This window comes from Neovison vison, chromosome 12 (genome assembly GCF_020171115.1).
Source record: "Neovison vison isolate M4711 chromosome 12, ASM_NN_V1, whole genome shotgun sequence".
Classification (NCBI taxonomy): Eukaryota; Metazoa; Chordata; class Mammalia; order Carnivora; family Mustelidae; genus Neogale; species Neogale vison.
This window is the reverse complement of record NC_058102.1, coordinates 122,154,617-122,167,188: the sequence shown is the minus strand read 5'-3', so window position 1 is coordinate 122,167,188 and position 12,572 is coordinate 122,154,617. Positions and strand designations below refer to the sequence as shown.

General features: G+C 39.8%; 1 protein-coding gene across 1 annotated transcript in view; it reads left to right on the top strand.

The window, feature by feature from the left end:
- The window catches only part of DCLRE1C (DNA cross-link repair 1C), a 39,491-nt gene extending 29,139 nt beyond the window's left edge, over nucleotides 1-10,352 (top strand). The window contains 2 exon segments of the mRNA XM_044228838.1: nucleotides 8,642-9,525; nucleotides 9,527-10,352. Of these exon segments, the coding sequence (XP_044084773.1) occupies nucleotides 8,642-9,525; nucleotides 9,527-9,553 (911 nt within the window). The 3' untranslated portion in view covers nucleotides 9,554-10,352.
- The last annotated feature ends 2,220 nt before the right edge of the window (nucleotides 10,353-12,572 follow it).

The following is a 12,572-nucleotide window of genomic DNA, read 5'->3' as shown; positions in this document are numbered from 1 at the left end:
TGTACTTTCCTGCCTGTTTTCATTGCTACTTGGGTTTTCCAGCGAAGAGCAGAGGTAACCTCTGAGGAAGAAATCGGAGCTTCAGATTCCTAGCAAAGCTCTGCTCCTTCACGGCAGCCAGATTGCGTAGTCAGGATTCTGAAGTTAAATTGCTTTGGAGGAGGGTCTGTTACTGTACCATGGAGCTAATACATGACCCAAAAAGAGTAGGTAAGAATGATAGCATTTATTGAACCCCTGCTGTATATGGCAGGTGTTGTGCTAGGTCCTTTACATACATTAAAGCTAAACCCCAAACCTTCAAGGGCTATCATCCCAATTTTACTATCAAGGAAAATGAATTTTAGAGAGTGAAATAAATCCCCCAAGGTCCAGTCAGAAGTGAGTGATGGGTCTGGGATTCTTTGCCCTCCTTAATACTCATCCCCCCCCCCCCCCAAAACCCCTCTCTCTTCTAAAACCTTCTGTTTGTTTCCTGGAGTCCATAGTCTCTCATGGTTCGTCTCCTGCTCCAATCTCCCCCTTAATTTTTCCCTTCTCCTGATGTTCTCCATGCTATTTCTTATGTTCCACAAATAAGTGACACCATGTAATAACTGATTTTCTCTGACTTATTTTACTCAGCATAATCTCCTCCAGCCCCATCCAAGTTGATGCAAAAGTTGGATATTCATCCTTTCTGATGGCTGAGTAATATTCCATAGTATATATGGACCATATCATCTTTATCTCCTTGTCTGTTGAAAGCCATCTTGGCTCTTTCCACAGTTTGGCGACTGTGACCATTGCTGTTATGAACATTGGGGTATAGATGGCCCTTCTTTTCACTCCATCTGTATCTTTGGGGTAAATACCCAGTAGTACAATTGCCAGGTCATAGGGTAGCTCTATTTTTAATTTTTTGAGGAACCTCCACACTGTTTTCCAAAGTGGCTGCACCAACTTGCATTCCCACCAATAGTAGAAGAGGGTTCCCCTTTCTCCACATCCTCTCCAACATTTGTTTCTTGCTTTGTTAATTTTTACCATTCTAACTGGCATAAGATGGTATCTCAATGTGGTTTTGATCTGAATTTCCCTGATGGCTAATGATGAATACTTTTTCGTGTGTCAGCTCATGACTTCTGCCATTTTTTGATTTATCCGTTTTTTGGGGTGTTGAGTTTGAGAAATTCTTTACAGATCTTGAATTCTAATCCAAGCCTGTCTTTCCCATCTCCATTTCTGCGTTTCACTTAGAATCAAATGGAAAACCTTAAGATGCAAATTCCAGGACAGGTTCTAGGAAAACAGTTGTGTTTTCAGATGTTATAGCTATCACGTACTACATTTTCTAATCCTTCATATCTACAAACTTAATCATAGGGTTTTCTTAAGAAAGCTTTACCAAGGTATAATTGATACACAATAAATTGCACATGTAAAGTGTCCAATCTGATAGACTTTTACATATGCATATACTTGAAAGGCCTTCACCATAACTAAGATAATGAGAATATCCATTACTCCCAGGTCTCCTTTTGCCACTTTGTAATTCTTCCCAGCTGCCCCTCTTGCCTCCTGTTGTCTTGCTGTGTTGCTGTGGCAACCACTGATCTGCTATCCGAAATTAAAATTTTCTAAAATAGTCACATACTAATATGGCTTATTTCACTTGGCATATTTATTTTGAAATTTATTGATACTGTTGCAGGTATCAATAGTTCATTTCTTTTTTATTGATCAATAGCATTCCGCTGCATGGATATACAATTTACTGATCCATTCCTATTATACATTTGGGTTGTCTCCAGTTTTTGGTTATTACAAATAAAGCTGTAAAGATTCATGTACAAATCTTTGTATGGATGTATGCTTTCATACTAGGAGTGGACATAAGGTAGCTGTGTCTTTAAGAAATTGCCAAATTGTTTTCCAGAGTGGTTGGACCATTTTGCTTTCTTGCCAGTTCTCTTGCTCTACTTTATTGCCAGTTCTCTTGCTCTACTTTATTGCCAGTATTTTTAGCTGTCCTGAGTGTGCAGTGCTATCTCATGGTTTTAAATTTGTATTTTTCTAATGCTCGTGAGGCTGAGCATCTTTTAATGTTCTATTGGTGTCCATATATTTTATGGTGTCCATATATTGTCCATATATGGCGTCCATATATTTTCATTGGTGAAGTGTTCAAATCTTTACCCATTTTAAAAATTATTTTGTTACTTTTTTATTAATTTTCCGAGTTCCTGGATATAAATTCTTTATCATTTGCATGCTTTGCAAAACCTTCTAGTTTGTGACTCATCTTTGCAGTCTCTTAGCAGAGTCTTTTGAAGTGCAGAAATTTTAAATTTTTATGCTACATTTACTAATGTTCATTTATGTATTGATAGTATAATAAGAACTCTGTGCCTGACTCAAGGTCACAAAGATTTTCTCTTCATTTTCTGGTAGAAATTTTTGTCGTTTTAGGATTTAGTACATTTAGGTCTATGGTCCATTTTCTAGTTATTTTTGGTGTATGGTGCAAGCTAGAGGTCCAGTGTTTTGTGTGTGTGTGTGTGTGTGTGTGTGTGTGTGTCTATGTGTTTCTCCTGCATATGGACATCCAGGTGCTCTTGGGACCATTTGTTGAAGAGTTCTCTTTTTTCTACTGAATCTTCACACTTTTGTTGAAAATCAATTGACAATATATGTGGGGATCTACTTCTGGACTTTTTCTTAATGTTGTGTGATCTCTGTCTTGACATCCCTACTGCCCTGTCTAGATTATTGTACGTTTATAAATTTTGAAGTTAAGTGATACAGTCTCAAAGTTGTTTTGGCTCTCCAGGTCCTTTGTATTTAGAGTCATCTTGCCATTTGTACAAAATGTCCACTGGAGGGAGTTTGATTGGAATTGTGGTAAATTTTTTCAATTAGGGAAGGATAGATTACATTCATCCCTTGTTGGCTTATTGGCTGTCATTATTTTAGTGGCTTACAGTATACATCTCTAACCTATCAGAGTGAAAAGACACACATTATTCCAGGAGTGCTGTAGCACAGCCGAAGAAACTGAATGACTGTATGGCTCCATTTCCCCCCTCACAGTCTGCATTTTTTGCCATTTTACTTGTTATAAACCCCACAATTTTTTTTTTTTTGCTTTAAACTGTCAGTTTTTAAAAAGCATTATTGCAGTATAATTTATATGCCATAAATTTCACCCTTTTTAGGCAAATACTTCCATGGTTGTTACTGTCACACACACAGCCATTTGCCACTGTGTAATCTCAGAGCATTTCTGTTACTCCACGCCCTGCCCGTTTTGAGTCAGTCCCCATGAGCCCCTCCAGTTGTAGGCAACCACTAACCCTATAGATCTGTCTCTGCTGGACATTTCATGTTAATGGAACTATACAACATTTTGTCTTTTGTGCCTGACTTCTTAGCATCACCTTTTCAGAGTTCTATCTGGGTGGTATGTATCAATACTTACTCCTTTATACTGCCACATTTTACGTATCCATTCATCAGTTGATGGACATTTGGGTGTTTTCTGCTTTTTAGATATGAATTATGCCACTTTGAATATTTGCAGACATGTCTTTGTGTGGACACAGGACTTACTTACTTGGGGGTAAATAACACAGGAATAGCATTTCCAGATGATGGTGGTTGTGACTGTTGCCATAACAAAATATCACAGACTGGGTAGTTAAGTAACAGGCATTTCTCATAACTGAGGAGGCTAGAAGTCCCAAGACCAAGGTGCTGGCAAACTAAGTTTCATCCTGAGGCCTCTTCGCTGGGCTTGTAGGCAGGTAGCTGTCCTATCAGTGTGTGCTGACATGCCCTTTCCTGGGCCTGTGCTGGGGGCAGAAGGCTGTAGGGGGAAAGGGTCGATGTCTCTTATAAGGGCAATAATCTGTTTGATCAGGGTGCTGTCCTTACTGACTTCATCACTTCCTTTGAGGCTCCATTTCCGAATACAGCCACACTGGGGGTTAGGGCTTCAACGTGTGGATTGGGAGGAGGGCATATTTATTCCAGAACATACAGTTAATCTGTGTTCTGACTTTTACCAAACTGAGAAACTGTTTTCTAAACTGAACACATTTTCATTCCCACTAGCTGAGGATTCCAATTTTCTCCACATTGTAGCTCACACTTCTTGAGTGTAGCCATTCGAGTGGGTATAAAGAGGTTTTTCATTATGGTTTTGATTTGCATTTCACTATTTATATTGAGCTTAATTCATGTGCTTATTGGCCATTTATGTTCTTTGCTGAAATGTCTGCTTCAGTCTTTTGCCCATTTTTTAAATTGGTTTATTGATCTTACTGCATTGTAAATTCTTTATAGACTCTGGGTATAAGTCCTTTATTAGATATGGTTTGCAGATATTTTCTTTCAGTCTACAGTTTGTCTTTCTCTTTCTTGATGGTGTCTCCTGTAGTGTGAAATTTTGAATTTTGATTAAGTCCAATCTATCTAATTTGTGTTTTACTTCATGTGCTTTCATTGTTGTAATCAACTGTTGCTTAATCCAAGATCACAAAGATTTACTCCAGTGTTTCCTGGATCATTTCAGTTTACCTTAAGTTTACCTTGTTAGGTTCTAATTTTGGATTTCAAAGAATATTCACGCACTGCTCTGGTATGATGGTTAAGCGGCTTGGCTATGGTGTAATCCTTTTGTGTTTTGTTTTTCATCTTGTTAGGCAGGAGCAGGGCATTTGGTCTAGAATGAACTCTCCCACTACTAAGGCCCCTTTTAGTGCTCCTTCAGCTGCCCTGTGAATTATGAGGGGTTCCATTTTGGCTGTTGGGAACAGGCATGCTTCTAGCACCGTGTGCATTCTGGGCACTGTTTCTTTCAGTTCTTTGGAGTAGGTTTTCCTTGGCCTCGGGTAGTTAGCTCACAAGCATGCACTGGTCAGTTTGCTGAGCACTAGAGGGGGCCCGCTCTCCAGGCCTCTGTCCTCCTGCCTCCTGCCACCGTGGCTTCTTGACTCACAGTCCCACCTTCTCAACTACATGATGCTCCTGAGCTCTACCTGGGTGTCCCCGTCCTGCCTAGAAACGGTCACCAGGTTAACTGGGGCAGTCTTAGGGCTCCCTTCATTTGTTTCTGTCACAGGTGTCCTTGTCCTTCATTGCCTGATGTTTGATTTCTTGAGAGCCTTTGTTATATTTTGTCTGGTTTCTTAGTTTCAGGTGAGAAGTTAATTGTAGTCCCTGTTACTCTTGGCTGGAAGCAGAAATCTTAACATTTTGCACCTTTTAAACATCTACCCCATGCCACTTATTTTTGTCTGTGTGGTGTTTTTATTGGTCCACTAGTTTGTTTGTTTTTTTTTTAAGATTTTATGTATTTGAGAGAGAGACAGTGAAAGAGAGCATGAGAGAGAAGCAGACTCCCTGTGGAGCTGGGAGCCCGAAGCGGGACTCAGTCCTGGTACTCAATCCTGGTACTCCGGGATCATGACCTGAGCCAAAGACAGCTGCCCAACCGAGCAACCCAGGCACCCTGGGCCACTAGTTTTGAGTTTCCAGATTGACATTTGTTTTGCCATTTTATTGCTTTTTTTTTCCTTGTTGATTCCTTAGCATTTTTATTCCTTATTAATATAGCAATTTTTATAGTTTGTATAGGTATAGATCTTTTAGCAACCCTCTGGTGTCAATCTAATAGTGGGTTAGATGTGTTTTGTAAGCCCTAGGAATCATGTTTGCTTTGGTCCATGTCACTGACTTTATAATTCTGTCCTGTGCCTGTGGTTTTTTAAAGTCTGTGGTGATTTATACTATTGTGTGGGAGCGGTTTTTCAGTTTCTTGTCTGTTAAATATGTTCTGCTGAAGCAAATTGGTGTTAGTACCCATAGAGTACTAGACAAATCTCAAGAACAACTGATTTTTCTGAGGGGCAAGTTCAGGAGTCATTCTCATAGACCTCTTTTGAAAAGCATTTCAATAAAGCTCTTTGTTCTCTGATATTTTAATATTTATTTTTTAAAAAGATTTTGACAGAGATCACAAGTAGGCAGAGAGGCAGGCAGAGAGAGGGAAGCAGGCTCCCCGCTGAGCAGGGAGCCCGATGTGGAGCTTGATTTCAGAACCCAGAGATCATGACCTAAGCCAAAGGCAGAGGCTTTAACCCACTGAGCCACCCAAGCACCCCTTAATAGCTATTATAAATTATTATAGTTAATTGAGAAAATAGTTCTATAGAATGCCACAACTCTGAATTATTTTGAATAGCATTTTAATGTATTTCCTTCTCCCCATTCATTTATATAAATATCCAGAACTCAGAGGCATTAAAAATGTTTAAAAAAAACATTGTTTAGGCACCACCAAGAATAGTAGTAACCATAGTGCAAGAACAGGGTCCTGAAGCTCTTCAGTTGTGTAAGACTTCTGGCTGGGATTGTGGAGAGGTGGACAGCAGTCCTTAAGTAGGGACCAGGGCTGGGGGAGGGGAGGAGGGACACTTGCAGGCTTGTGGCAAGGGCTGTTTACTAATAGCTGTACAAGGGTAGAGGTGCATACAAGCTGAAAAGCAGTTAACCTTTTTGTGTTAAAAAAAAAATAGCTGCATATGTTTTGCATTATGGCTATATGATGGTGTAATTCATCTCTGTACATTTAACGTCACTTCAAGTCCGTCTCATACCTCTCATTATTGGGTTAAACTGTAGAAATTAAGGTGTTTCATTTGTTGCCCAGTATGGTTATACAGACATGACAGTGGAAAGTATCTGAATTGTAGTAACTGTCCTTTTAAAATTGGGCTTAGGTGTGCTTATCAGCTTGTTACACTTTGTTAGATGCCTCCATTTTCATATAGAGAAATTTGAAATTTTTATATTTTAAGAATTCACAGTATATGTATACTGTTTTTTAGATATATACATACAGAAAAGTTAGAAGAATTAATGTCAAAATTATTTTGCCAGAGTTTTACAGTTGAAACATCATACTGTGATAGTGGTATAGTTACTAATCTAAGAATATGAAACTGTTCAGCTTAGAGATATAGAAGTATTGCCTAAAATGTTACCTGTGGCAAAAACCAATTTATAATCCGTGTTTTGAAATAAAGCTATACCTTGGAGCTGAAAATGGTTCCAAATATAGTCACTAGATATCTTAGCTACCTTATGTCCTTCAGAAAAGGAGATAAATCATTGCTTAAGGATTAGGGCAGAACCAGGAATCCAGCTGATCGGATCTGGTCCCAGAGTCTTGTCACACCTCCCTAGGCAGGTCTCCTCATTGGTAGAATGGGAGCAACCTGACCTCTGTGGTCCATTTTTTAAAAGCAGCTTTTAACTACATCCTTTATCACTGGAAAAATGTTATCTTTTTAAATAAGTAGTTATAAGGTAGTAAGGTAACACTTAATTTTCTTCTTAGATAAGGTGTCATTAGAAGGTGAAAGTATTTGTGTATATCCCCCCCCCCCATTACATGCCTACTCAATTTATGAGAATTTCATTCTCCAAGTAAGGTTTCCTCCTTTTAAGAATTTAAGGGTACTGGTTTTTTATATTGCTAATGTAACATGCTTAAAAAAACAAAACAGTAAATTCCTTGGTTTCCAGTTCGTGCCACTTCAAAGCAAGCCCCATTTGGCACATTTGTCCCCCACGGTATCTATCATAGCCTCGTACACTTGGCTGGCTCAGGCTGCTGTGACAGATACCAGAGACTGGAGACTTAGCAACAGATATTCTCACAGTTCCGGAGGCTGGGATGTCCAAGGTCAAGGTGCCAGCAGATCTGATTCTTGGAGAAGACCCATTTCCTTGTTGTAGACCGCTGCCGCTTCCGTGTGCGCTCACCTGGCCTTTCCACGCGCCATCCATGCATAAAGAAGGAAAGTGAGAGATCTGTCTTCCTCTTCTTATGAAGACACTAATCCCATCTTACGGGTCCCATCTCCAGATACAGGACATTGTTGCTAGGGCTCCAAATTAGGAACTTTGGAGGACACATTTTAGCCCATAAGGCGCACAAAATAGGTATCAAAATGTTTACAGAACAAAATGAATTCAGCCAATTTACTGAGTATCCACTACATGCCACGTAAATTAAATGCTCCTGAGACTACTGTCCATGCCAGCGCATACAGTCTGCAAATCTGGCTGTTGAACAGAACTAAAAGCATAAATCAAAATATCGGGTCCCACCTTCAGGGATTCAGTAGGTCTAAAAGGAGAAACAGAAAGCTGTATTTTTTTAAAAATAGGATTGCCAGGGGCTCCTAACTGGCTCAGTCAGAACAACATGCAAATCTTGATCTCAGGGTCATGAATCTGAGCCCCATGTTGGCTATAGATTATGTAAATAAATGAATAAAAAATTAAAAAGCTTTCCAAATGAGACTAATGAACAGCCAGGTTTGAGAACCAATGGTATAGGCATTATGACCTACTTGGGGAATGCAGATCTATATTCTCAACTCAAAATCTGGCATAAGTTGACAGGCAGTCATTAAATTATTCAAAATATCCTAAAGGGCCTTTTTCTTAGAAGAAGAGTGAACTATTATTTGCAGTTCCACCAAATGAAAACATAGCTAAATGCCACAAATTGGATTTTAAATTAAAAGCACAAATTGGCTCCCTTTGCATTCTGTGTTTCCCATATTTGTCCTGTGTTTTTCCGCAGAGGAGGAAGATGACCTCTTTGATGACCCTGTGCCTTTACCACGAAGGCACAAGGCTCCATACCAGCTAACTCTTCACCCTGAGGTATTTGTAATGACCGCAGCACAACCCCAGCCTGAACAACAGAGACAAAGCACCGGCTACCTCAAAGCAGAGGGTATGCGAACCTCTCCTTGGGCAAACTTTGTAGATTGTGAAGAATCTAACAGTGAGAGTGAAGAAGAATTACAGACTCCAGCTTCGTCTCAAGAAGACCTGGGTGCCGTTACCCACCAGCAGCCAAAGGCTGATGTAGAAGTACCACAGTGGGAAGTATTCTTTCAAAGAAATGATGAAATCACAGATGAGGGTTTGGAAAACCCCTCTTCTTCCACAGAGGCAGGGGGCTCTCAGTCACCGAAGCTTTTTAGTGACTCTGATGGGGAATCAACTCATATCTCTTCCCAGAATTCTTCTCAGTCAACACACATATCTGAACAAGGGAGTCAAGGCTGGGACAGCCAATCTGATACTGTCTTGTTATCATCCCAAGAGAGAAAGAGTGGGGATATTACCTCCTTAAACAAAGGTAGCTACAGACCAAGAATCAAAGAGCATATTCCTGCCTCTCAGATGGAACAAAGTGTACTTTGTCCAAAGGAGACTCACTCTGACTTGAAACACAGAAATCAAGACGTAAAGATCGTTCCCAGTGCTGGAGAACCAACTGCTCTAAGCAGTGGGATACACATACCTCAGGAGAAAAGTTCGCTAAATCTTAGCACCACTGCAGACTCCCAGAGCTCCTCAGATTTTGAAATTCCCTCAACACCAGAAGCGGAGCTACCTAAAGGAGAGCATTTACAATATTTATATGAGAAGCTGGCAACGGGTGAGAATATAGTCATTGAAAAAAGAAAAAGCTCACTCTTAGATACTTAAAAATTAAAAACCTTGCGTTCTAGAGCAACCACTAAAAACCCTACACAAAGAGTTAAGAGTCCAAGTGGTAACAGATACAGGAGAGTGGAGTACTGAAAAATGCTCCTGTAACCTAAAACAGCACAGTGAAGGGGAAGCAGAGAACAAAAAATAGTGCTAAAAAAGAGAAAAGATATGGTAGAACTAAATCCCAGCACCAAAAATTACGTTAAGTGAAAATGGTCAAAACACACAAGTGAAAACAACCCTCCCATATGCAGTCGCTGAGAAACTCACTGCAAATGATCCAGGTAGGTTAAAAGTAAGGGACAGGAAAAGATATCTAAATACCTTAAAGCTGGAATGGTTATATTAATAGCACACAAATTTCTAATGATAAAAGGTCCAGTTCACAAAGAAGACACAAAGCTAGAAGTGTATGTGCCTAAAAACAGTTTCAGTATATACAAGGAAAAAACCAAGAAGACAGACAGACTAATGCAGAGTTCTAACTGGAGATGCTCCCACTCCTCTCTCAGTAACAGAATGAGCGTACAGAAGGTAAGCAAGAATACAGAAGAACTGCAGAGCACCACCAACCAACTGAAACTAATGGACACAGAACACTCCACCCATTAACAGGTGCCCTTGCTAGACGACCGTAACTTGCAGGGTCATAAAAACATCAAAAAATCAACCCCTTATTTATCTCAAAAGACATATCACTTAAGAATGCTGGTATGAATACAATGACAAATGTAAAAGTGGAAAAATTAGGACCTGAAAGAAAATAATTAAATGGCAAAAGCATACGTGTGTTCTGGGAGTCGTTTGATTTCAAGTCCATCCGTGGGTTATATTTTTGCAGTTCCGTGTTTCACACAGTCCTATTAACAGATTTTCTCCAGCACTTTGCGGTATGCTGGCATTTTACAGATTAAGGAAGCAAAGGGAGAGATGGCACTTAAAACGAGTTTAAGTGGCATCTCTAAAACAGTTTGCAGATCCATTTAAATGATATGCAGTATCGCCAGGCTGCACTGATCCCTTTTTCCTAGCTCAGCAGCTACTCCCAGCTGTTGATGAAACACATTCCACAGACTCCATATGACTGAAGTAAAAATAACGCGGATCCCATTTTGCCCCTCTCTCCTATGAGTACTTTTATATTCATTGGCTAAATGCCAATGAATATAAAATCACTAGAGACCAGTAGAGGTTGCAGATCATTGGTTGAATATCACCTCATAACTACAACAGGCCTAATACAAGAACCCAGAGACTTCATTTTTTATTTACAGCTCTAAAAATGCGTTATACTTCATTATTACAAATCATATAATCGAATGTAACTATACGTTCACTGACACCAAAGACCTCATCTTAACAGTCTAGTTTATAACCCAAGGTGGGAACTCACCACACGCTTGGACACATTCTGCTGAAGTTTTTAGCACTTTCTAATCACATCGCCAATTTACATTACACAGTGCCACGTTCTCACTGTTTTCTAGGTCAACCTGGCATAATAAATGCCAGCTGAAGGAATTTAAGGGCTAGGAGCACTCGAACAAACTGAAAAACCACCACCACCACCTTGTTGTGCTCACCCAAGATTCTAAAGTACAGGCTCGCAGTACGGAATAACTAGCAGACACTTACGTACGGTGCTTGCTCTGGGATGATGCTCCGTTCTCTTATACGCTGGATATCAACTCCTTTATTCCTCACCAACACCCTTTGAGGTAGATAAATTTATTCTCCCCATTCACAAATGAGGAGGCTAAGGCACAGAGAGGTTAGTTCACACAGCTGGGAAGGGGGAAAGCCGGGACTAAAACGCAGGCTGTCTGCGCTCAGAGTCTGCGCGCTCAGCCGCTGGGCAGTGATGCCTCTCGCAGAGAGCACAGGACCGGGCAGGACTCAGTATAGTGGCTATTTGATTTTTACTTTAAGAACTGTAAAGTAGAAAAAACAATGTGGAAAAAAAAAAAAAAGTTTCAAAATGCCAAGATAGTCCTAGAAACAGTGCTGTGGCTAGCCACATTTGCCTTACAGAGGAACCCAAGAGTTACATGTTTGTTTAAACAAACGGTACGGAATTGAGGACCTTTTACTCAGGTAGTTTACTGGCCTGGAGCCGGGTGATCTTGGGCACGTTACTGTTACCGAACTAGTCCAGACTCCCTTCCCTCTGCTGTGGTCCAGGGTGGAGAGCACCAGCCTCACCAGTTTATGAGGAGCTCAAAGAATAGGAGCTTTAATTGAAAATTCCCTTACAGTTCCAGGCAGTTTTTATTTAGCACAATGTGTTTAAGTAACCTGGTGACTAATAATGCTCAAGACATTTTACAAGTATCCATCCATATCCATTTTAGGCTATGTAAAATTCTACTTTAATATTCAAATGGATCAACCATGACCATGATAAACTTCAAAAGGAACGGTGTAAAAACCTTTGGCTAATCTCAAAAGCAAGTAGTCTGGAATGCACCAGTGTTTTTTGACACTTTCGTACAAAGCCTTACTGGAAATGACAGTAAAATAGAAACAAAGCTAAGCCACGATAAATAGAAAATCAAATGCCAAACTAAATTTATTTTGCTGAAGAAAAATGAACTGTAAGAAAAATAAGTGCAGTCTAGATTTTGCACAGAGGGGGAGAAGACCCTGAGATTATCAACTGTTTATCACGATCCTCGTGTAGGTACTGAAAACAGTATCAATACAACTCGCACAGTGGATTTACAGTTTTAACTCAATCTAAATATTACCCTTGAATATTGGCTATATTTATACTGGGAGAACAAATTCTGACAACTTGGGAAACTAAAGAAGCTAAATGTTGACTTAAAATGGTTAAAGGCTTTTAATAGCTTCATGTAGGGAGTTTCTATTTTACTGATTAGGTCTAGCTTTTTAATAAAATAAGTAACAGGTAATTAAACTCTCAAAGACCCATTAAATTTCTAGTAATAAGGACAAAATGAAACAAATTTACTGAAAATAGCCATTCCCTTTGCCCTCCTGTT